General features: G+C 45.2%; 1 protein-coding gene across 2 annotated transcripts in view; it reads left to right on the forward strand.

Annotated features, from left to right (window-relative positions):
- The window catches only part of EFCAB6 (EF-hand calcium binding domain 6), a 122,655-nt gene that overhangs the window by 54,028 nt on the left and 41,636 nt on the right, over window positions 1–26,991 (forward strand). For both annotated transcript variants that reach the window (XM_075210276.1, XM_075210277.1), the window contains exons 10-16: window positions 4,288–4,398; window positions 5,681–5,801; window positions 7,855–8,025; window positions 9,133–9,204; window positions 15,372–15,532; window positions 17,145–17,315; window positions 19,290–19,461. In XM_075210276.1, the coding sequence (XP_075066377.1) occupies window positions 4,288–4,398; window positions 5,681–5,801; window positions 7,855–8,025; window positions 9,133–9,204; window positions 15,372–15,532; window positions 17,145–17,315; window positions 19,290–19,461 (979 nt within the window). The remainder of the gene's footprint in view (window positions 1–4,287; window positions 4,399–5,680; window positions 5,802–7,854; window positions 8,026–9,132; window positions 9,205–15,371; window positions 15,533–17,144; window positions 17,316–19,289; window positions 19,462–26,991) is intronic.

Here is a 26,991-nt window from a genome sequence, read left to right on the forward strand (position 1 = left end):
TATTCAAATAATAAAGCATTTTAGTTCATTGGTTTTCGTCTGCTATCGCTCTCCTGAGATGGAGATAACAGAACAAGTATTGTACATGTACTAGGCCACGGCCTCGCTGTGCCATCACCGCATGTATAGGGCAAAGACTTGTCGCCGGAGGCCTATTCACCCTTTGATACATAAGCCCCATAGAGTAAAGCTGTATTATTTTGTTATACATTAGAACTGTCCCTGTAAATTGTAATAATGCCAGGAATAGTCTTGTATTGCACGTACATCAATTTATACAAATACATAAAAATCAGGGTTATGTTTATTTAAATGATCAGTGAAATCGCTGTTGTTGCATAAACTAATATAATAGAGGTGTTAAAGAAGGAGGGAGATGAAGGTGTTCCAGATTCACTAACCTACATGAATTTATTTCCAGCAGCACAATGCTTCCTAAAATAGGAACCGCGTTTCAGATGTGAAGCGTACGCTGATAATGAGGATTTTATGCAGAATTCTGGAGACTGTTCAAATGTAGTTTCAGGTTAACAAAGCATTTATGTCAACCCAATGGGTCCCGCTATATTAATGTGTGGGTGTCTGTTAACCCTACCTCTGCTGGGACCATATTAGGTTAATGTGTGGATGTATGTTAACCCTACCTGTGCTGGGACCATATTAGGTTAATGTGTGGGTGTATGTTAACCCTACCTGTGCTGGAACCATATTAGGTTAATGTGTGGGTGTCTGTTAACCCTACCTCTGCTGGGACCATATTAGATTAATGTGTGGGTGTCTGTTAACCCTACCTGTGCTGGAACCATATTAGGTTAATGTGTGGATGTATGTTAACCCTACCTGTGCTGGGACCATATTAGGTTAATGTGTGGGTGTCTGTTAACCCTACCTCTGCTGGGACCATATTAGATTAATGTGTGGATGTATGTTAACCCTACCTGTGCTGGAACCATATTAGATTAACATGTGGATGTATGTTAATGTGTGGATGTATGTTAACCCTACCTGTGTTGGGACCATATTAGGTTAATGTGTGGATGTATGTTAACCCTACCTGTGCTGGGACCATATTAGGTTAATGTGTGGATGTATGTTAACCCTACCTGTGCTGGGACCATATTAGGTTAATGTGTGGATGTATGTTAACCCTACTTGTGCTGGGACCATATTAGGTTAATGTATGGATGTACTTACCTACTTTTTGATAGGCTCTCTCCGGGAGATTACTGAAGATGGGAGTGAAGGGAGGAAGGGAGGATGCCGGGCTTTACGTTTTGTGCAATTTTGGCCCCGTCCCCCAGTGATGTATGCCTGTTTGGGGGTGGTAGAAAGACCCAAAGCAGGCATTACTTATCTGGTGGAGGGGCCAAAATGTCGCGAATCACGATGGGCCACCTCCCTTCCGCCCATACACCCCTCCATGCCGGCAGATGAGGGAGAATTGCCAACTCATATATATATATATATATATATATATATATATATATATATATACACACACACACATTATATCATATGTGGATTCATTGCCTGCAGTAACCTCCTCTGAATAAATAAAATGCAGAGCGGGAGGAATAGGCTCAAATTAGTTCATTTGCAAATTATTAAAAAGTGGTTGAAGAGCTTGCTTCCAGCTGTAATATGTGTATATCTTTATATGATTTCTTTGTAATATAACTAACATGAGGTTTAGTCTGTGTAAGGGTAACAGAGTAGATAGACGTGCAGTAGGACCGTGCTAGAAGTGGGACACCGACGTGTATCTGATCTGGAGATGCCGTCTACATTGAGAAGATAATCCTATAAGATTTATCGTCTTCATAACATAGGATAAAAGGACGGTGTCAGATAAACATGTCAGTAACTATATAAGCGCACTAGCATGATATAGGATTTAAAATACTATTACATTTAAATTGAGGACCTGTACATCTCACCAACACCCCTATAGTCTCTGTGGTATAGATGAAGGACATCGCCACTGCTGTAGTATGGGTGTACGTCACTGCGGCAGTAGAATTATTAAAAAAAAATGTACGCAACAGCAGTAGCGTAGCTAAAGACCCCGGGGCCCTGTGCAAAATCTGGAGCATATATATATACAAGTTAACCCGTGCGTGATACTCATGCATTCCAGACAAATCAAGCTACTTAAGGTCTTAAGAAGGTTCTTGTCATGCATTTGGGCCTAGCCTAGGCCTCCTCAGGGAGCGCCCTTTTTAATGTGTGTTCATGAGGTAAAATTACCTCACGAAAAGGAGTTTGACCCCTCAACTCGTAAATTTAGCCTTTACTACCCCTCCCACGGGGGGAAGGGGGGATGATGGAAGTTAACTGACTTCACTATTCTAATTTTTTTGTCAAATAATGTCAGTATACCAAATTTCAGGTCAATTGGATGAGCCCTTTCTGAGAAAATAGTTTTTTCCACACACACACACACTAACACACGCCGCTAGGCTTTTACTTTTATATATTAGATAATGCTAAGAATTTAGTAGGTCAGTGTATAACTCCGCCCAGCAGGTGGCGCTGCAGCTTGTTTTTTTTTTTTTTCACACACAGACTAACACACGCCACTAGGCTTTTATATTATAGATAACTTTAGCATAATATTAAATCAGAATTTCTATTCATTTTGGCATGTCTACTAACACCACAGCCCAGCCCTCTCTGATCCACACCCACTACCACTTACTAACGAGAGTCTTTCACGTAATTAGGCGCACAGCCCTATCCTATGCCCCACCCCATCTATAAGACACAGATTATTCTCAGTCCCTCAGTTGCTGTACAAAAAAAAGTCATTTTAACATATGCACTGTTTAGAAGTTACCTCCTAACCTCTGCTGGCCATAAGCACAGGACTACTCTGCCTAAAACTAAGGCCTTGCACCCACTGGTGTTTGAATTGCATTTAGAAAACGCCAGTCGGGCACAAACGTGTTTGAGGCGCGGCTGTGGATGTTTTTACTGGCGTTCAGGAGTTCACTGGAGGATACGCCATTGACCTCAGTGTGTTTAGCTTGCGTTAAGCGTAATGAATGGAGCAAAAAGAATTGTGCCATAAAGCATCCGAACAAGTATCATGTCTGTTACCGACATGACGAAACTGGAAACGGTTCCATTGTACTTGTGTTTAAATAAATTTTAACTCCAGTGAGTTTGAGACCTAAATCTGGTCTTGGACATCATCATAATAAGTACTGATTAAACTTGGTTCAAACTTTATGTATTCTTTATGTACTCGTCATTTATTAATACAAACCATCATCTGTAATATGACTCATGCACAGCAACAATGTGTCAGTCCCACTTATAATGTGATGGAAAAGACAAAGAAAACATTACCCAGTCTCATTGTCTGCGACCAGGAGATGAGAACGAGTTGTGTTATCACCACACCAATATGCTATATGCTCATTTTCTGCTCTTGTTTCCACACAATAGCCGCTGGATTCCATAATCATCTATTTTGTGGTTTCCTCAAATGCACTGAAATACTACACAATAGATTATAATATAACGGAGAATGTCATAAATGAGGCTGTAGGATTTCTTTCAGAGAAATCCTCAGGTGTCATTGTTCAGCTGGTAAATAACACAAGCCCAGGAATTACTTTCTACCCTGTTGGGGAAGTTTGGCATCTTTTCTCTGTCCTCAATAAATAGGCCCCGCCCACTTGTGTCACATGACTCATTGTGAATAGATAGCTGTCAGCGAAGTAAAAACTCTCCTGGATAGGAGGATCGCCAAGTGGCAATTGCGAAGGCGAGTTGGCGCGATTTGCATCATCACGGACCCGTGTCTGCTGCGCAATGTCACGATCGGCCATGATGGTGCGAATCCTATCGTCATTGCACCCATCCTGCCCACTTCACTAACCAAAACTAAATGGATTCATACAGGGGCAAACACAGGACTTGTAGAGGGGGGTTTTCATACCACGCCGCCAGTGGGAGTGACCAGCATGCATGGGGGTGTGGCTATAATTTTAGACAGTGCTTGGCTGCTCTCCAACTCTTCCTATCCCCATAATATATGGGCAATGCTGTGTGCACTACTGGTAGGTGCACGCACCTCTCCCTTTTGAAGCAGATCTGTGTGAAGTGGGAGCAGGGTCCAGCCACTTCAATTATATACAGTGTCCCAGGCTTGGAGGGGGGTTTCCAGGCACTAGAAACCCCCCCCCCCCCCCCCCCCCACCCCCTCGGTTTGCCTTTGTCATGAGTGAAAATTTCAACTTCAGAGCTTTTCTATGTGTCATTTTCATTTCTTGATTTTAGGTTCAGATTCAAAGCTGCTGAAACTATTTCCTGGGAACAATTTCTAAAGAAATTCCCGGGACCCAATTATATTGAAAATGGGCAAACTCTGCCAATTAAATCAAATCACAGGTAATAACTTCTTTTACCCTTTATTAAATGTTATTTATGTATTGTCAGTTTATTACAGATGCAGAAATAAAACACAAGGCTCACATAGCCATAAGAGCCACCTTAATGACCTAAAGCTATCACAAAATTGAAAACTAGTATTAGCCTTACTGTAGCATAATATATTCCTTTTTCAATGTGGTAATTGCTTATCTTAAAAGGAGAGAAGATTTTAATCAGCGTTTACTCCTCCATAAGTGACTTCTGATCAGGCAGTTCGCTAAGGTCTGATTTTATATACTGAGGCAAATCTGAAAATGATATTCTTTTGTTCAGTAAACCTACTATTAGTTTCTTTAAGTGCTAGTGATACTGTATGGGACTATGGACCGGTTTCTAAACACTGAAATAAAGCACATAGGGCAGATGTAAGTGGATGCTTTAAGAAAGACCGGAGAGTGTAGGAGTAGTATTAAGTCTTGTTGTCAAAAAGCCAAGATTTAGTGAAGAGTGAGGTGACCCTCCAGGCCCTTATATTTATCAGCTTCCTGGATGTATTTTTCCATAGACTATCGTGGATGACAACCACCATGATTATTGTGTAGGAACGCTGGCATAGCAATCCAACAACAATTAAATATACCTGTTGTATGTCACTTTATTCCATTCTTTAGCATTAGCAGTCTGCAGTAGGGTACTTGGGGGAAGTCAGTAAGCTCCCATAAAGTGGTGTGAATCTGTACATTCCAGAGGTAATGGTGTAGCGTGGATGGAGGCTGGGGGAGGCATGGTATTACGGGAGGATGATAGGCATATGTCTTTGGATGATCACAGAGCAAGAATTGAGATGTAGTGATTAGAGGACAAGGTGTTTGATTCAGCATCATCATGGGCTTTGTAGGTGAGAACTGGTATGACTAATCTTTACTCCACACCATAGCTGGATCATCCATTATGTAACCTAGGATCTCACCCAAGGCCCAATGGGCACTGAGGGGCCCAGATTACTCTTACCCATTTTTGAGTTGAATTGAGAGGACCCGATCCAGGATCTTGGCTAGGTAACGTAATCCAGCTCTGCTCCACACTAAATCCAGTGAGTGTTCTACTGACCCATGGGGTGGTTTAGTGTTTAAAAGAATGTATGAATACTTGTTACCCATAAAGTGCAAGAAAACACTAAATATGTGTTTCTAGTTGTGTAAGATTTGGGGAAATTGGATATCGCCAAAACGACTGTCTGTCTTTAAATTGCTCCATTGTAACCACCTTGATCTATGCAATACTCACCATTACATCTTAGGAGCAATCCTGTGATAGAACGACAGGCTCATTTCTCGAATGATCACATCCTACAGAAGCTTCAGCAGCACTTCCAGGAGGCGTACCCCTCCCTAAAACAGGCCTTTCTTATACTGGATGAGGTAAGGGCACACAAATGGCTGCTAACTACTTTATTTACCCAACAGATGGTTGCTGAACCAAGCATGAAAAGGTTTATCATACCAATTATAAGTATATAGGTAACGTTATCTACCATCACAGAATGTAAGTTGTTATGTGCAGTTGCTGAGTGACAGCTGTCTGTTATCAGCCACTTAGGTTATGAACGATCCTGCAGTGTCCAACTTTCCAACAGGAAATCTGGTGTATATATAATAAAACTTGTTCATTATTATTACTTCTTCATTATTATTATTATTATTATTAATAACATGTATTTATATGGAGCCAGAACATTCCGTAGCACTTTGCAATTGGGGACAAACACAGTAATAAAACAATACTGGATATTACAGATATGTAACAGAGTAGACGCACCAGGAGGGGTAAAACAAATGGTTGATGATTGAGGTAGACTAGAGAATTGGTCAAGAGAATGATAACTACAGTTTAATGCCAAAAAATGTCCAAGCCATGCATTTGGGTCTGAAAAGCCCAAAGGCTAAATCCAGCATTAATGACACTATAATGGAAGCTACTGAGGAGGGAAGGGATCTAGGAGTCACTATTTCAGGTGAAGTAAAGGCAGGTAAGTAATGTAACAAAGCAATGAGGAAGGCCAGTCAGATGCTTGGTTGTATAGGGAGAGGAATCAGTAGCAGAAAGAAGTAATAATGTCACTGTATAGAGCATTGGTACGGCCTCATCTAGAATACTGTGTTCAGTTCTGGAGGCCGTATCTCCAGAAGGATATAAATACATTAGAGTCTGTACAACGAAGGGCAACTAACATGGTGCATGGCCTACAGCACAAAACTTACCCGGAAAGATTAAAAGATCTTAATATGTATAGTTTGGAACAGAGAATGGAAAGGGGGGACATGATAGAAACTTTCAAATATATCAAGGGTTATAACAAGGTGCAGGAGGGAAACATTCTACAGAGGAAGAGAAGTATTAGAACACGAGGACATGTACTGACACTGGGGGGAAGTAGGTTCAGAGGAAATCTGAGAAAACATGACTTTACATAAAGGGTAGTGGATACGTGGAATAGCCTCCCATCAGAGGTGGTAGAGGGGAATACAGTATAGCCATTTAAACATACTTGGGATAGACATAAGGATATCCTTACAAAGATTAAAGGTCCAGATAGGGTTTGAGGTTACCATAGGTTAAATAATGGGCAGACTAGATGGGCCAAGCGGTTCTATCTGACGTCAAATTCTATGTTTCTATGACAGACAGAGGTACGAGGGCCCTGCGTGAAAACTTAAAATTTATAAAACAATAGGCGTTTGATACGTGTGATGTGATCAGTGTCACAGGCTGCATATTGGTCCAGCCACATTGTAAGGGGATCAAGGGCTGTGTGGGGCTATGTGACCCAGTCACACAGAAAATACCTCATAAAACTGTGCTTCTAATTTGTTGGAAATAGAAATTTATTTATATTTTTTTTTTTTTAGTCATTTTACATTTTAGATTTACTCGTCCTATTAAATATACAAGATGCCCACACGCAGGGGAGGGCTGGCAGATTTTAGCTCGAGGGACAAGAATTGATTCAGCAGCCTATTAGGAACATTTTAAAGGAAAAAAAAAGCAGGTGACCCAGCCCAAGCCCACTATGGGACCGGCCCGGGGGGGCAGATGCCCCCTGCACCCCAGCCCAGCCTGCCCCTGCCCACACGCAGGGGATCCACATTGGTTCAGCCCTCAGAATATCTGCTCCCACTGTGTGTAGGTAACAGGCACATGTTAATGACAATAAGCAGTATATACATTGTATAATAAAGGGGTATGACCATTTAAATGACAATAAGCAGTATATACATTGTATAATAAAGGGGTATGACCATTTAAATGACAATAAGCAGTATATACATTGTATAATAAAGGGGTATGACCATTTAAATTAAGAACCTGAGATTTACAGAGCTCTGGGTTGACATGAGATGTTTCTGTAACAATCTATGGGACTGGCTACATATCTGGGTTTACTAATATCCTGTGTCTCTGTGTGGGTCTCAGGGTCGCCACGGCAGAGTCAGCAGGACGGAGCTGCGCCGTATAGTCGACTGCATGATGTTCCGAATCACCGATGAGCAGTTCAAGGAGTTAATGATCATCCTGGACCCAGAACACACCGGATTCATCAGTTATCACCAGTTCCTGGATTTGTTTGAAGAGAAGGAATCGGTTGTACGTTGCCCATTAGCAGAGGAAGGCTGTAACTCCATGTCACGTAGCGATATAACAGGATGGATGGTGGGGCTGTCCTGAGATTGTCACCAATTTAATGAGTGTGACACATGAACAGCACATAAAGCAGTGGTAGAAAGTTATCCTGTACCAGGGTGATTGTAATTTACTGCTAGTAAAACAAATGATTAGATCGTTGAGATACACAGGACGGCTCCCTAGTAGATTAGTAAAGTTATCAGCAAAATCTAAATTGAGCCTGAAATTTCAACTTTGCAAAGCAAACATTAAAGGCTGGATTTACTAAACTGCGGGTTTAGAAAAGTGGAGATGTTCCTATAGCAACCAATCAGATTCCAGCTATCATTTATTTAGTACATTCTACACAATGACAGCTAGAATCTTATTGGTTGCTATAGGCAACATCTCCACGTTAGCAGGAGAATTTAGCAGATCCTAATTAAGTTATCCGTACTGCAGTAGTGCCTTAATTCAGAGCGTTTTTAAGTAACACTTCCAACAAAAAGAAAAAAAAAAGTTTCTGGCTGTATATCAAGTTTCTACCTGCAGAAAGTACTATAACCCTTCCCCAGCCAGGGCTGCCAAGAGGAATTCAGGGCCCGGGTACAACAAATTCATGGGGCCCCCCTCATAGTCGAGTAAGCCCTAAAAAATTTCAACTTGAAGAAACATGAAGAAACAGTCAGTATTTAACTTATGTGCAAAACGGAATACTAATTTGCACCCCTTGCATTGTAACATGGTTTTGTCCAGGAGACTTAAATAAGACGTTTCTCAAGTTAAGATCCTTAATGAATCAGGACCATAGTTTGTAACACATGTCGTTTTAGCATAAATCCCTTTAAACTGGATTTATCCCTTCGTAATTATTTTAATCCACAAGCTAACTCCAATATTACTGGGGAATGTTAGATCTACTCCCATCTATTGTGGTTTCCAGTATTACTCAGGTTGTTAGTTTTCCATTTTTAAACAGCTCACATATGTAATAGTTTAAAAGCAACATTTTACCAATTACCAAATTTAGTTTGATTTTTTATTTTTCTCCTTAACTATTTTGTTTAAAATTCTTTTACTTTTAATCAGACAGGTCACAAATGGTTAAATAATACCAGACAACAGGCAAAGGAAACCTCGATTGTCATGTCTTTGGATACGGTGAGTTCCCCTCCGCGCTGTTCCTCCAGCTATAATTAAACAGATACCATGATCAAAATTGTGTATCATTTGTGCCAGTGTGTAAGCAAGGTTAAACATGTTATGGTTTCTTTTGATAAAACTTTGCACAGAAGTCTGGCACTGTCTTGCTGTTTATGATTAGAGTAATTGTCCCTAGTTAGAGTAATTGCCCCCAGCAGCAGTTGTTAGTAGTTTTCCCTCTTAACGTCTTTTTGCTTTTCTACCACACAATAGGTATTATCACTAATGAGCTTATAGTTTCAATTCAGCGCTAGGCATTAAAAACTGTAATATCTTCAGACATTCTTAATGCTAATCGAGCTATACCGCAATAATAATTTAACTAAGTAATAGGATAATTCCTCAGTCTATGAAAAACATAAAACCAACTATCAAACAGAACACAGCTTTATATAGCTGATGATATGAATGCCGGCAATAAGTGTTAAGTGTAACTTCTGATTGATTATCGCATTATTGTTATTATAGAAACAGTTGCAGAAACAATAGGTCCTTGCAAAAACAGCCAATATTAATGGCTACAAAAGCTTTTGTTGCAGATAACTGAAACAAATAATTCCAATGGCTTTCCTAGTTTAGATCAAAATTCAGAATGAAATAGTATAAATATATATATAAACAGTTTGCAGCAAAAACAAACAAACAACAAACCGGTATATAAGGGGATGTGTGACAATATCAACTAGTAAAAGAGGAAAAATATTAGTTTGTCTCCCAAGTTTTGTGAATAGCGGGTAGAGTGTTATCCAGAACCCAAGAGATATGCTCCATTGTGGAAATAAACCACATTCAATTGACCACTGCGCTTCTGGCAGGAAGGTCCTGTTTTTCTTTTTTCGTTTTGGCGGGGGGGGGGGAGAAGCATTACATATATGGGTAATGAGTTTATCTAATGACCTCCTAAGTGACTTTATGGGTTAATTCAATAAATGGATAATGGATATTCCTGGAGGCTGCTATTGATAATCTGATGAGTACAGTATTAAGGTACCTAGCAGTCCACACTTTCTCCAGCAGAGGTTTGAGACCTCTAGAACATTGTTTAAATGGGTCCAGGTATCACCTAGTATACACTTTGTAAAGACTTTCTCTAATAGCTACATTTATGGAAATTTTTGCTGCACTTCTTCTGTCTATCGGGTCCACACTGTCCAATGAAATCCCTAAATCTCGTTCCTAAGGGGCTTCATGTGGTTCTATGATTTGGCTGCCTGGTGATAAGACATCGCCTTTTTTCTTTTTAAAGTTTTATTTTTGCAAGGTCATGAAACAGAAATACAAGTGACATTGAGAGTACACGTATACAGATAAAAGGAGTAAACGGTATCTACCACCTGCGTAGTAGCGCAAAATACATGGTGTATTTTCTACTCACAGAGTAAGTGCGCTAAGCGTGATTTATTTCAGATGGAACTGAATTAAAATTTTTTTTCCCATATACAGAGAGTATGGAGTTTTTGTTGCACCTCTGCAAATGAGATTGGGGCAAAACCTTCTAATATATGATACATGTACCTAATAACCAGACCATGGGAGCATATAGTGCAGAGAGTGAGAAGGGAAGGGTATTAGATAGACCATTGACTCTACCTACGTTGAGAGCGTACATGTCATTGTGAAGGCAGTATGGACTGGGGCTGTACCTCCATGGGAGGTAATCCAGTAGTCTTTTCACAATAAAGCACCCTCAGCATCCACCCATTTTTTCAGTCTGACTTACCATGACCTGACCTGGTTGTACTGCACGGTAGTACCTATAGAATATGGGCATCCCCATTCCACCTGAGGTCACAGGTTGCACAAGAATCGATCTACTGAGTCTACGTTTCCTACCTCCCCATATAACGTGAGGGGTGAGGGTGAAGTGAATGATAACTACAATATCTGACCCCTTATAACTTAATATTTGACCTGCAAATAAAATAAATAATATCACTGGTTACTAACTTGGTGAGCACTGGGCAGACTGCACTGTCACTGTGCTCCTATGCTCATGTCATAGCAGCAGCACTTCAATTAGAGAGAAGGAACTTTGTCTCTTCTGGCCAGCACAGTCAAGTGGGGGCGGTCGGGCTAACTGTTTGTGGGGCATGGTGATAGTAGGGAGGTAAGTGTATGTAGGGCATAGTGATAGTGGGGAGGTAAGTGTATGTAGAGCATAGTGATAGTGGGGAGATTAGTGTATGTAGGGAATAGTGATAGTGGGGAGGTAAGTGTATGTAGGGAATAGTGATAGTGGGGAGGTAAGTGTGTGTAGAGCATAGTGATAGTGGGGAGATTAGTGTATGTAGGGAATAGTGATAGTGGGGAGGTAAGTATATGTAGGGCATAGTGATAGAAGGGAGGTAAGTATATGTAGGGCATAGTGATAGAAGGGAGGTAAGTGTATGTAGGGCATGGTGAAAGTAGGGAGGTACGTGTAAGTAGGGCATGGTGATAGTGGGGAGGTAAGTGTATGTAGAGCATAGTGAAAGTGGGGAGATTAGTGATAGTGGGGAGGTAAGTATATGTAGGGCATAGTGATAGAAGGGAGGTAAGTATATGTAGGGCATAGTGATAGAAGGGAGGTAAGTGTATGTAGGGCATGGTGATAGTAGGGAGGTAAGTGTATGTAGAATATAGTGATAGTGGGTAGGTAAGTGTATGTAGGGCATATAGATGGTGGAGAGGTAAGTATATGTAGGGCATAGTGATAGTGGGGAGGTACGTGTATGTTTGGCATAGTGAAAGTGGGGAGGTAAGTGTATGTAGGGCAGAGTGATAGTGGGGAGGTAAGTATATGTAGTGCATAGTGATAGTGGGGAGGTAAGTGTATGTAGTTCATAGTGATAGTGGGGAGGTAAATGTATGTAGGGCATAGTGATAGTGGGGAGGTAAGTATATGTAGTGCATAGTGATAGTGGGGAGGTAAGTGTATGTAGAATATAGTGATAGTGGGGAGGTAAGTGTATGTAGGGCATAGTGATAGTGGGGAGGTAAGTATATGTAGGGCATAGTGATAGTGGGGAGGTAAGTGTATGTAGGGCGTAGTGATACTGAGGAAGTAAGTGTATGGAGGGTATAGTGATAGTGGGGAGGTAAGTGTATGTAGGGCGTAGTGATAGTGGGGAGGTAAGTATATGTAGGGCGTAGTGATAGTGGGGAGGTAAGTATATGTAGGGCATAGTGATAGTGGGGAGGTAAGTGTATGTAGGGCATAGTGATGGTGGGGAGGTAAGTGTATGTAGGGCATAGTGATAGTGGGGAGGTAAGTGTATGTAGGGCATAGTGATAGTGGGGAGGTAAGTGTATGTAGGGCATAGTGATGGTGGGGAGGTAAGTGTATGTAGGGCATAGTGATAGTGGGGAGGTAAGTGTATGTAGGGCATAGTGATAGTGGGGAGGTAAGTATATGTAGGGCATAGTGATAGTGGGTAGGTAAGTGTATGGAGGGTATAGTGATAGTGGGGAGGTAAGTGTATGGAGGGTATAGTGATAGTGGGGAGGTAAGTATATGTAGGGCATAGTGATAGTGGGGAGGTAAGTATATGTAGGGCATAGTGATAGTGGGGAGGTAAGTATATGTAGGGCATAGTGATAGTGGGGTGGTAAGTGTATGGAGGGTATAGTGATAGTGGGGAGGTAAGTGTATGGAGGGTATAGTGATAGTGGGGAGGTAAGTATATGTAGGGCATAGTAATAGTGGGGAGGTAAGTATATGTAGGGCATAGTGATAGTGGGTAGGTAAGTGTATGTAGGGGATAGTGATAGTGGGGAGGTAAGTTTAGGTTTGGCATAGTGATAGTGGGGAGGTAAGTATATGTAGTGCATAGTGATAGTGGGGAGGTAAGTGTATGTAGGGCATAGTGATATTGGGGAGGTAAGTGTATGTAGAATATAGTGATAGTGGGGAGGTAAGTGTATGTAGAATATAGTGATAGTGGGGAGGTAAGTGTATGGAGGGTATAGTGATAGTGGGGAGGTAAGTATATGTAGGGCATAGTGATAGTGGGGAGGTAAGTGTATGTAGAATATAGTGATAGTGGGGGAGGTAAATGTATGTAGGGCATAGTGATAGTGGGGAGGTAAGTTTAGGTTTGGCATAGTGATAGTGGGGAGGTAAGTATATGTAGTGCATAGTGATAGTGGGGAGGTAAGTGTATGTAGGGCATAGTGATATTGGGGAGGTAAGTGTATGTAGAATATAGTGATAGTGGGGAGGTAAGTGTATGTAGAATATAGTGATAGTGGGGAGGTAAGTGTATGTAGAATATAGTGATAGTGGGGAGGTAAGTGTATGTAGAATATAGTGATAGTGGGGGAGGTAAATGTATGTAGGGCATAGTGATAGTGGGGAGGTAAGTGTATGTAGAATATAGTGATAGTGGGGAGGTAAGTGTATGTAGTATATTATTAGTAGCTATTTTAAAGGTAATGTAAACCACTACCTGCATCACAGTATCTATCAGGATTGGCCCAGGGACTCGGAAGCAGCAGTTGTACCTACCTGATGAGGATGATCCAGTGGATTACGTATTGCTCATGTATTACTTTACACGCTTCAGATGCCTCTTATTTGTAGTTTGAACATGTGCGTCCCTTTTCTGGTCACTTCCACTATAATTATCAAATTATTGTATGTTCCTTAAATACATAAAGAGCTCACAATAAAAGCTGTTTTACTGGGAGTCGCCGCAGACGTTCCGACGTACAAAGTGTTAATTGCTGTAATGCAGATTAGCAAGAAGTTTATATGTAAATTGTTCCACAATGTAGCTGTATCCTTTTAACAATATCGCAGTTCTGTTTACTACCATCGGCGAGGCAGCCAGACGAGATCCAAGCTATTAAATAAGAATTAATTTAAGCAGCCAGCCGGTCCCAACTTTTACATTCCAAAGTATGCGAATTGCTTTTGGAAATGTAAAGAAAACACTAAAATCTGCAGCCATCGTCGTAAATTGGATTCCAGTGTGACAGTGCAATGGCCGTATTACCGGGAACCAGGAAGCCTGATATATCTAATCACACATGGTATAATATATACGTGATTTCAAAACGTATACGTGTTCAAAACGTGAACAGTTTTGTTTATTCACAACATCAGAAGTTCACCCTTCCCCGATATGGCAATGTCCGTTATTGTCCAGAGCGCTGACTCCTCTAACACACAGCACAGCAACTACAGCGTAGTATGGGGGGCTAGATAACATTTGTATTGTCATGGTATAATATGGACCTGCAGTGCAAATCTCTAAGCACTATGACACTTGTTTGTCCACTATACACATCGGCACACACCCATCTGCTTTTTTACATTCGACACACACAGACAGGTGACAAATATTGTGACCTTAATTAATTAAGACATTTCCTTTTTCCACTAAAATACTGCTCGTTGGAGCCGCGTTATATCTTAAAATCCTATGACAGTAACTGAAGATCACATCTGCCTTTCATTCACTTGTCACTGGCTTGTGTGCGCGTATTAATGTACTTGTGCTGTGAAATGCTCCGTGGTGGTGTAAACGTCATTACATTACAAGTAGTAGAAGCACCTATACTACCACACAGGTGGTGTAAGATGGGCCAACTCCTCGCAACTAAATAGGCTCTTTTCATCCCCTTAAATTGGTAAGTTCCTTATGGGGGCATTATATGTTATTGACACATATTGTGTTGTTATTTTTTTTCAGAGTTTTGTCTTCTCAAACCTAAATTATGGAAAGTATTAAATTGATCAATAATGTTTCCCATAAGGATTATACACTAGGCTTCTAGTGACCCACAAAGACATTTTAGCCAAACTTTTCCTTGGAAATGGGCAATTTTAAAGGTGTGAATGCTCTATTGTGACACCAGAGCATCTGTCAGTAAATAATCAGGATAAGGTGGTAGAAAGTAGGTCCTTCATGTACAGTAAGTGTCGTTCCTTCATCAAAATACATTAACCCCTTGTTTGTTCCCACACAGTGATGTCCTGTAATCCATTTTGACTAAAGTAAATTCAGCTTTTAGGGCAGATCATGAATACATTAATATATTATTTCCTAATTATCCTGATTAGGCTTTAATCATCGCCTTTTAACTTAGATACATCTGAGCCCCCTTTCTCAGTTTGAAGATTGCATTGTTTTGCCCTCTAGGTGGAAAGCATTCTTTGTGATAAGATTTCCAGACAATGGAAGGATTTCGCCAAAGCTGTCCAATCACTTGACACTAAGGGATCTGGGATCATCAACAAGGACCAGTTTAAAAGATTACTCCAGTCATACTGTTCATCCATGTTGGACGACCACTTTGAAATGTAAGACATTTAAATGATATTTTGTTATCACTATTATTGTGAAACAAAATAGAAACATTATTAAGTGTGTTATCCATCAATATTAGCAAAACATTGGGAATAACAGGATTTAAGAAGTTCATTATATATTATATATGTATTGTCATCTTCAGTTTATCCCAATTCCCAAAATCTTACTGATGAGAATTTTCAAACATGGAACGTGCAGCAGGTTATAGTTCAGGAAGAACTCATCATAGCAGCTCTCAGGGAGAATCCCCGGGACCAGCAGGGACCGTATCGCCTCCATGTTCCCCCTGTCAGATTTAAACTGTACAATGATTTTTAGATTTGATTTTCAGTATTGTTATAGTTGAGCTTTAAGCTGTAAATAGGTATATATTATTATGATATGGATGGGTTGGCTAAAAGGCAGGTGGGCATTTAAAGGACCATGATATCCTGAGATATACTGTCTATATTACTGTAGATATGTGTTAGTGTCAATGAAACAGGTTACATTTTCTGTTATTGTCTTTTTCCACCTGTCCTTCTCAAAACTTTATTTAATCCTTGCATCTACAGCCTAATCATTAAGAGTGATTAGTAGAAAAATTAAAAGATAAAGATAGATACTGATCCTTTAAATGTTTTTATTCTGAGTAGGCTAGATTATTTATTAGTATTCATTTTTCTAGTTGTATTATTTCCCACTGAGAAATCTATTGGCTGGTCAAATTTGCAGAGGAAGTAAAAGCAGTGTTTAACGTATCTGACTGTGTATTACTGACCGGAATTCTATGCATGCAATAGGTAGCACGGTGGCTCAGTGCTTAGCATTTCTGCCTCACAGCACTGGGGTCATGAGTTCAATTCTCGACCATGGCCTTATCTGTGTGGAGTTTGTATGTTCTCCCTGTGTTTGCGTGGGTTTCCTCCGGGTGCTCCGGTTTCCCCCCACACTCCAAAAACATACTAGTAGGTTAATTGGCTGCTATCAAAATTGACCATAGTCTCTCTCTCTCTCTGTGCCTATCTGTCTGTGTATGTTAGGGAATTAAGACTTTAAACTTCATTGGGGCAGGGACTGATGTGAATGAGTTCTCTGTACAGCGCTGCGGAATCAGTGGCACTATATAAATAAATGATGATGATGATAGAGTGTCTATTCGTACCTATATATGTCCATCATGCTCTTGTTAACTCCTTGGCTGCAGTTAGCAATGTTAGACAGAGAATGACTGCCAGCTTGACAGTCTTGCTTTCCAGAAATGTAATGTGTGAATTGGTTGATTCTTCCATAGTGCAGGGCAGCGATGTCACAGTAGCACAAATTACTGTATTGTAAATTTTGTGACCTGTACTAGATCCCATTAGGACCCCATCCTAAAGATGTGGTAGGGCTTCATCTGTCTGTAATAGGGTACGGAGTTATACTTAACTACTTTACATTTGTGGTTCATATCTGAAAATTTTAATTCTGTCTAAAGGTCCTTTAGAGAACTGCAGATACAATGCAAATTATAATGTTACCAATTTCAGTTTGTTTGTTGAAAGTACAAATAAAATGAAAAAAAAAAATATTGTTGTGAATGTACCTTTATAATATATTAAATATTTTTTTTAATCTCAGGATTTGTGATCAGTACGGCTGTGGCTCTTCTGATGGAGTGTCATACATGGAGTTCTTGTGTAATCTAGGAGTGTCTCTCTGTCACGCCGATGACGTGAATGGTGTAAGCACCGTCATACTAGACAGAAACCATTTCCAAGAGGAATTAAGACAAACCGACCACTCTGACAGGTAACTAATGTCTAATGCGAGTGCATCACAAAAGGAAATACTCGGAACCGAGCTGCCCTCCTTTATATAACATACTATTGTGCAGCTGTGTATCTCCTTCTCCCACACATGAAAGCATTAAACTAAGGATTATTCTGTGTGTAGATTTAGGGGTAGTCGTTGCAGTAGGAGCACTTTTAAGGCAAAATGCCTCCATCCCCCTTCAGTTTACTCTTGTCGCTCCTGTTCTACCCATTAGCTGTCAGAGTAGTTTCATACTGCATTTTGCCTATTCTATGTTGCATAAACACCTGTGTATTTATAAAGTAAAATCATTTTTTTTTTTTATCAAACAGTATTTACAAAGAATAAATTAAATAGTTATAAAATAAATATAGTCAAGGGTATGTATTTTTGTCTCCTAAAACAAATTGTGTAGTAAATACATTGATTTTTGTAGGACAGTCCGAATTACCGATCCTCAGAAGCGTTGGGACTAACATGAAAGTGGGAGGGAAATTTAGGCGTCTCTGGGGAAATTGGGCAGGGTTTGGGTGGATCGGTGGCAGGACTTAGTTTTGGATGTCTAAATGTTGGGAGGTATGTAAATGTATTACCACATAAAAAGAAAACATCATTTGATGCATGTATATTGTGAGGCGTTGGCAGACACTGTCAGGACAAAGATAAGAACACAACTACGTTTTACAATCGGGATTATATGAAATTGCATGTTTAACCATGATACATGATGGTAGGGGTTAGAGTATGATCAACAATGATTTTCACGTCTAATTTCTAGGGAAGGTGAACAAAAAGATATACAAACAACTGAATAAATAAATATATTATATTTTGCACAAAATCCAAACTCAATCAACACATATCAATCATACCTGCCCACTTTCATGGAATGTTGTTAATTGTTACCGAATTCCGGGTAGAGTAGGCCGTATTCCTAGTGAAGCAGGCAGGATAGGAACCCTCTTACGCGTTTCGCATTGAATGACGCGATTCCCTGCACTTCACCCTCTTCCGTCCTCACACTTCGCCTGGTGTAAAGAGTTGGCAAGTATGATATCAATATAAAAAGAAAGACAATTAATGAATACATTATCCACAAGGTTTCAAGTATGACAAAAAATAACAGCAGCACAGAAAGGCTTGATACAATACTAATAGTGTTCAACACACAAGAGAAACAGCAAGTTTCACCACAATAATTTACATAAACTCAAGTAATCAAAATAACAATAAATAAAATACCTGATATAAACAATAAAACAAATTATTAAATCAAGCAATAATAAGAATTCCCCAATATAAATGACCAATCCTTACGTAAAGAGATCTACATGGCCTGTTCTCTGTAGGTGGGAAGCTCTACCATGGCCTCATATTGTCTGGCGTTGTGTTTTCGGGGGAAAAAACACCAATACAAACACATGTCAAATGCAAACATCTGCATGCATTTGTTACTAGTGTGTTTGGTAGAGCCATTGTGTCCATTGGAGGTGGCTTCAGGTTTGCGCAATGCGTTTAATTGCAGCAAATGCAAGTTAATTGAAACAATGCATTCAGAAAAACGCACTCAAATGCACAATACACAGAAATGCTATGAAAGCCACAGTAGAAGAAAAAAAAAGGGTTTTACATTTATACCTGTTACATGCGTTATACTAGTGCTAAAAAACACTATTAAAAATGATTTAATTAATTCCAGAGGGTATGAGGCAGCACCTCACTTGCTACACTTCATCCAGCTTTTAATAGAAAATGTATTAGGTAGATTACTGCTTTGCCCATCAAGAAAAAAAAGCGAAAAAGAAATATTGCTTTTAAATGTTACTGTATTCTTGCTGTAAGATCCCTTTAAACAAAGACATGACTTTAGAATTTTCATTTCCTGTATTTAATCCAAATTTGTCTGCTTTGCTGAGTTGAACGTGTTAATGCCAGACTTGTACTAACTCGCGTCTTTCTCATCATTGTAAGAATGAGAGAGATTGAAAATCAAGCCAGTAACTTCATCAAGAAGATTGCTGCGGAGGAGGTGATTGACAGGCTGAAGGACTGTGTGACCAAGCACAGCGTTACTGTCAAGGAGAGCTTTCTGGCCTGCAGTAGGAAGCCGAATGGAAAAGTCTCCAGAAAGGATTTCAGAAAGGTGAGCACGGCATATGTAGTGCAGTAATGTATCCTATAACAATGTCACACTTATATCATCATCACCATTTATTTATAGAGCGCCACTAATTCCGCAGCGCTGTACAGAGAACTCACTCACATCAGTCCCTGCCCCATTGGAGCTTACAGTCTAAATTCCCTAACATATACACATAGACAGAGACTAGGGTCAATTTGTTAGCGTCCAATTAACCTACCAGTATGTTTTTGGAGTGTGGGAGGAAACCGGAGCACCCGGAGGAAACCCACGCAAATATGGTCGGGAATTGAATTCATGACCCCAGTGCTGTACGGCAGAAGTGCTCATCACTGAGCCATCATGCTGCCCACTTATAGTCATACAGCTGAAGGTGACGCTAACAGCTGTTCTTATATTTCAGGATACATATGGGATTATTGGGAAATATCAGGGTATGGGACGTTCCGTGCCCATATGAAAGCAGGGGCTGCACGCTAACAGAACAGGACTCCGAAGTCCCTTTTCATATCTATATATTCCATAGCAGGGGGTCTGTTCTTCACTAGAATACATAAGTAGTTGTATTTGAATATTATTTTATATTTATTTTTACATTACGATGAGGTATACTTACCTTTTTGTTCAATTATGTCATTTTTTAAATTTAATTAGAAAAAGTAAACGTACCAGGATTGAATCTGTGCCAGACAGGATGGGTAAGGTCCTGGGTGAGGGCACTGCTGTCAGTGTAATGTCTGGCTGGAGTATATTTCATGGAGGGAGGAAAGAAATAAAACAGACAGGGATTAGGTTTTGTTCCAACACACTATATATAAAAGGTGTGAATCATATTATGGCTATAACTCTTCAGCATGGATGAGAAGAGTCCTAACGTCACCACCTTAGCGAAGATTTTCTTATCTTTGATGACTAATGATGTTAGAGGGTGACGGAGATAAGGATATCTATATAAAAGTATTCACCCCGCCCGTGTATTATAAGGCCGTACAGTCCATCCTGTTATAGGTCAAAATACTTCAGGGCCGGATCAACCCGGGGTCTAACTGGGCTATAGCCCAGGGGTCTCGGACATCCAGGGAGCCCTTGAAAGTGCTCAGCAGCAATGATCGGGCCGGAGGCACGGGCACCCACAGCCCTATCAATGCTGCTGAGCCTGTCCCTGTAGTCCTTCCACGGCGCTTCGTAATCTCCTTACTGAGATCTCCTCAGTACGGAGCTTATAGCGTGTCGTGGAAGGACTACAGTGACAAGAGAAGGAGGTAAATGCTTGGGGGGGGGGGTCTACTAACGGCTGCTGGGTCCCGGCGCCGCGCGGATTGGTAAGTTTCTGTGTTCTTTCTGTTTTTTATGGCTGGCGCGGGGCAGAGAAGGGGGGACAGAGAGCAGAGGATGGTGACAGCGGTCAGAGAATGGGGGATAGAGAGCAGAGGATGGTGACAACGGGCAGAGAAGGGGGGACAGAGAGCAGAGGATGGGGTCAGCGGGGCAGAGGAGGGGGACAGAGAGCAGAGGATGGTGACAGTGGGACAGAGAGCAGAAGATGGGGACACCGGGGCAGAGAAGGGGGGACAGAGAGCAGAGGATGGTGACAGCGGGGCAGAGAAGGGGGGACAGAGAGCAGAGGATGGTGACAGCGGGCAGAGAAGGGGGAACAGAGAGCAGAGGATGGTGACAGCAGGGCAGAGAAGGGGGGACAGAAAGCAGAGGAGGGGGACAGAGAGCAGAGGATGGGGAAAGCGGGCAGAGAAGGGGGGACAGAGAGCAGAGGATGGGGACAGCGGGGCAGAGAAGGGGGGACAGAGAGCAGAGGATGGGGACAGCGGTGCAGAGAAGGGGGGACAGAGAGCAGAGGATGGGGACAGCGGGCAGAGAAGGGGGGACAGAGAGCAGAGGATGGGGACAGCGGGGCAGAGAAGGGGGGACAGAGAGCAGAGGATGGGGACAGAGAGCAGAGGATGGGGACAGCGGGGCAGAGAAGGGGGGACAGAGAGCAGAGCATGGGGACAGCAGGGCAGAGAAGGGAGGACAGAGAGCAGAGGATGGTGACAGCGGGGCAGAGAAGAGGGGACAGAGAGCAGAGGATGGGGACAGCGGGCAGAGAAGGGGGGACAGAGAGCAGAGGATGGTGACAGCGGTCAGAGAATGGGGGATAGAGAGCAGAGGATGGTGACAACGGGCAGAGAAGGGGGGACAGAGAGCAGAGGATGGGGTCAGCGGGGCAGAGGAGGGGGACAGAGAGCAGAGGATGGTGACAGCGGGACAGAGAAGGGGGACAGAGAGCAGAAGATGGGGACACCGGGGCAGAGAAGGGGGGACAGAGAGCAGAGGATGGTGACAGCGGGGCAGAGAAGGGGGGACAGAGAGCAGAGGATGGTGACAGCGGGCAGAGAAGGGGGGACAGAGAGCAGAGGATGGTGACAGCGGTCAGAGAATGGGGGATAGAGAGCAGAGGATGGTGACAACGGGCAGAGAAGGGGGGACAGAGAGCAGAGGATGGGGTCAGCGGGGCAGAGGAGGGGGACAGAGAGCAGAGGATGGTGACAGCGGGACAGAGAAGGGGGACAGAGAGCAGAAGATGGGGACACCGGGACAGAGAAGGGGGACAGAGAGCAGAAGATGGGGACACCGGGGCAGAGAAGGGGGGACAGAGAGCAGAGGATGGTGACAGCGGGGCAGAGAAGGGGGGACAGAGAGCAGAGGATGGTGACAGCGGGCAGAGAAGGGGGAACAGAGAGCAGAGGATGGTGACAGCAGGGCAGAGAAGGGGGGACAGAAAGCAGAGGAGGGGGACAGAGAGCAGAGGATGGGGAAAGTGGGCAGAGAAGGGGGGACAGAGAGCAGAGGATGGGGACAGCGGGGCAGAGAAGGGGGGACAGAGAGCAGAGGATGGGGACAGCGGGGCAGAGAAGGGGGGACAGAGAGCAGAGCATGGGGACAGCAGGGCAGAGAAGGGGGGACAGAGAGCAGAGGATGGGGACAGCGGGGCAGAGAAGGGGGGACAGAGAGCAGAGCATGGGGACAGCAGGGCAGAGAAGGGGGGACAGAGAGCAGAGGATGGTGACAGCGGGGCAGAGAAGAGGGGACAGAGAGCAGAGGATGGGGACAGCGGGCAGAGAAGGGGGGACAGAGAGCAGAGGATGGTGACAGCGGTCAGAGAATGGGGGATAGAGAGCAGAGGATGGTGACAACGGGCAGAGAAGGGGGGACAGAGAGCAGAGGATGGGGTCAGCGGGGCAGAGGAGGGGGACAGAGAGCAGAGGATGGTGACAGCGGGACAGAGAAGGGGGACAGAGAGCAGAAGATGGGGACACCGGGGCAGAGAAGGGGGGACAGAGAGCAGAGGATGGTGACAGCGGGGCAGAGAAGGGGGGACAGAGAGCAGAGGATGGTGACAGCGGGCAGAGAAGGGGGGACAGAGAGCAGAGGATGGTGACAGCGGTCAGAGAATGGGGGATAGAGAGCAGAGGATGGTGACAACGGGCAGAGAAGGGGGGACAGAGAGCAGAGGATGGGGTCAGCGGGGCAGAGGAGGGGGACAGAGAGCAGAGGATGGTGACAGCGGGACAGAGAAGGGGGACAGAGAGCAGAAGATGGGGACACCGGGGCAGAGAAGGGGGGACAGAGAGCAGAGGATGGTGACAGCGGGGCAGAGAAGGGGGGACAGAGTGCAGAGGATGGTGACAGCGGGCAGAGAAGGGGGAACAGAGAGCAGAGGATGGTGACAGCAGGGCAGAGAAGGGGGGACAGAAAGCAGAGGAGGGGGACAGAGAGCAGAGGATGGGGAAAGCGGGCAGAGAAGGGGGGACAGAGAGCAGAGGATGGGGACAGCGGGGCAGAGAAGGGGGGACAGAGAGCAGAGGATGGGGACAGCGGTGCAGAGAAGGGGGGACAGAGAGCAGAGGATGGGGACAGCGGGCAGAGAAGGGGGGACAGAGAGCAGAGGATGGGGACAGCGGGGCAGAGAAGGGGGGACAGAGAGCAGAGGATGGGGACAGAGAGCAGAGGATGGGGACAGCGGGGCAGAGAAGGGGGGACAGAGAGCAGAGCATGGGGACAGCAGGGCAGAGAAGGGGGGACAGAGAGCAGAGGATGGTGACAGCGGGGCAGAGAAGAGGGGACAGAGAGCAGAGGATGGGGACAGCGGGCAGAGAAGGGGGGACAGAGAGCAGAGGATGGTGACAGCGGGGCAGAGGAGGGGGACAGAGAGCAGAGGATGGTGACAGCGGTGCAGAGAAGGGGGGACAGAGAGCAGAGGATGGGGACAGCGGGGCAGAGAAGGGGGGACAGAGAGCAGAGGATGGTGACAGCGTGGCAGAGAAGGGGGGACAGAGAGCAGAGGATGGTGACAGCGGGCAGAGAAGGGGGGACAGAGAGCAGAGGATGGTGACAGCGGGGCAGAGAAGGGGGGACAGAGAGCAGAGGAGGGGGACAGAGAGCAGAGAAGTGGGGACAGAGAACAGAGGATGGGGACAGCGGGGCAGAGAAGGGGGGACAGAGAGCAGAGGATGGGGGCAGCGGGCAGAGAAGGGGGGACAGAGAGCAGAGGATGGGGACAGCGGGCAGAGAAGGGGGGACAGAGAGCAGAGGATGGGGACAGCGGGGCAGAGAAGGGGGGACAGAGAGCAGAGGATGGGGACAACGGGGCAGAGAAGGGGGGACAGAAAGCAGAGGATGGGGACAGCAGGCAGAGAAGGGGGGACAGAGAGCAGAGGATGGGGACAGCGGGGCAGAGAAGGGGGGACAGAGAGCAGAGGATGGGGACAGCGGGGCAGAGAAGGGGGGACAGAGAGCAGAGGATGGGGACAACGGGCAGAGAAGGGGGGACAGAGAGCAGAGGATGGGGGCAGCGGGCAGAGAAGGGGGGACAGAGAGCAGAGGATGGGGACAGCGGGGCAGAGAAGGGGGGACAGAGAGCAGAGGATGGGGACAGCGGGGCAGAGAAGGGGGGACAGAGAGCAGAGGATGGTGACAGCGGGGCAGAGAAGGGGGGACAGAGAGCAGAGGATGGTGACAGCGAGCAGAGAAGGGGGGACAGAGAGCAGAGGATGGTGACAGCGGGGCAGAGAAGGGGGGACAGAGAGCAGAGGAGGGGGACAGAGAGCAGAGAAGTGGGGACAGAGAGCAGAGGATGGGGACAGCGGGGCAGAGAAGGGGGGACAGAGAGCAGAGGATGGGGACAGCGGGCAGAGAAGGGGGGACAGAGAGCAGAGGATGGGGACAACGGGCAGAGAAGGGGGGACAGAGAGCAGAGGATGGGGGCAGCAGGCAGAGAAGGGGGGACAGAGAGCAGAGCATGGGTACAGCGGGGCAGAGGAGGGGAACAGAGAGCAGAGGATGGTGACAGCGGGGCAGAGGAGGGGGACAGAGAGCAGAGGATGGGGACAGAGAGCAGAGAAGTGGGGACAGAGAGCAGAGGATGGGGACAGCGGGCAGAGAAGGGGGGACAGAGAGCAGAGGATGGGGACAGCGGGGCAGAGAAGGGGGGACAGAGAGCAGAGGATGGGGACAACGGGCAGAGAAGGGGGGACAGAGAGCAGAGGATGGGGGCAACAGGCAGAGAAGGGGGGACAGAGAGCAGAGGATGGGGACAGCGGGGCAGAGAAGGGGGGACAGAGAGCAGAGCATGGGTACAGCGGGGCAGAGGAGGGGAACAGAGAGCAGAGGATGGTGACAGCGGGGCAGAGGAGGGGGACAGAGAGCAGAGGATGGTGACAGCGGTGCAGAGAAGGGGGGACAGAGAGCAGAGGATGGGGACAGCGGGGCAGAGAAGGGGGGACAGAGAGCAGAGGATGGTGACAGCGGGGCAGAGAAGGGGGGACAGAGAGCAGAGGATGGTGACAGCGAGCAGAGAAGGGGGGACAGAGAGCAGAGGATGGTGACAGCGGGGCAGAGAAGGGGTGACAGAGAGCAGAGGATGGGGACAGAGAGCAGAGAAGTGGGGACAGAGAGCAGAGGATGGGGACAGCGGGGCAGAGAAGGGGGGACAGAGAGCAGAGGATGGGGACAGCGGGCAGAGAAGGGGGGACAGAGAGCAGAGGATGGGGACAGCGGGGCAGAGAAGGGGGGACAGAGAGCAGAGAATGGGGACAGGGGGGCAGAGAAGGGGGGACAGAAAGCAGAGGATGGGGACAGCAGGCAGAGAAGGGGGGACAGAGAGCAGAGGATGGGGACAGCGGGGCAGAGAAGGGGGGACAGAGAGCAGAGGATGGGGACAGCGGGCAGAGAAGGGGGGACAGAGCAGAGGATGGGGACAGTGGGGCAGAGAAGGGGGGACAGAGAGCAGAGGATGGGGACAACGGGCAGAGAAGGGGGGACAGAGAGCAGAGGATGGGGACAGCGGGGCAGAGAAGGGGGGACAGAGAGCAGAGCATGGGTACAGCGGGGCAGAGGAGGGGGGCAGAGAGCAGAGGTTGGGGACAGCGGGGCAGAGAAGGGGGGACAGAGAGCAAAGGATGGGGACAGCAGAGCAGAGGAAGGGGACAGCGTGACATAGGGCAGAGGAGGGGACAGCGTGAGAGGGGCAGAGGAGGGGACAGCGTGACAGAGGGCAGAGGAGGGTGACAGCGGGGCAGAGGAGGGGGACAGAGGAGGGGCACAGCGTGAGAGGGGCAGTGGAGGGGGACACAGCGTGAGAGGGGCAGTGGAGGGGGACACAGCATGAGAGGGGCAGTGGAGGGGGACACAGCGTGAGAGGGGCAGTGGAGGGGGGCAGCGTGAGAGAGGGCAGAGGAGGGGGGGCAGTGTGAGAGAGGGCAGAGGAGGGGACAGTGTGAGAGAGGGCAGAGGAGGGGGGGCAGTGTGAGAGAGGGCAGAGGAGGGGGGACAGCGTGACAGAGAGCAGAGGAGGGGGCAGTGTGTCTGGATACAGAGGGGGCAGTGTGTCTGGATGCAGAGGGGGCAGAGTGCCTGAGGGCAGAGTGTCTGGATGCAGAGGGGGCATTTTTGCATACAACTAAATAAGTATTTCTGTCCTGACCTAAATACTTATTACAATTTTTTGACCCAACTACTTCTAAAACAGGACTGCTCAATAATTATTTTGGAGGGGTGCCATGAAAAAATTTGGAGACTCTAGGGGTGCCGCGAACTGCAAAAGTTTGGGAACCACTGGTGTAGGGAGTGTTTCTACATGTTTCTCAGTTTTTCTTGACTTTCTGTATCAGAATTTTACATTATAATTGTTTCCAGAACAGGAATATCTGTGTAGTATGTGTTAAGAAGAGGGATCAAATACTCACAACTGAAAGAGAGAAAAGATATGTATATATATATATATAAAAAAAAAATGCAATATAGTAATAATATAATACAATAAGAAACACAAAAAAAAAATTGTTCTGGTCTAAACCAAATGTCAAACCAATGGAGCTTTGTATAGGAAATAACATGACATTGGGGGTAAAATAGATGACATGTTGGTTAGAAAGGGCAATGGGGGGGGTTGGTGGGGGGGTGCACGGTTGATTAGCGAGACCTAAGAATGTGAGCAGTGAGCTGGTAGAATAAGGCTTTGTAATGTTTGCATTTTGG

This window comes from Mixophyes fleayi, chromosome 4 (assembly GCF_038048845.1).
Source record: "Mixophyes fleayi isolate aMixFle1 chromosome 4, aMixFle1.hap1, whole genome shotgun sequence".
Lineage (NCBI taxonomy): Eukaryota > Metazoa > Chordata > Amphibia > Anura > Limnodynastidae > Mixophyes > Mixophyes fleayi.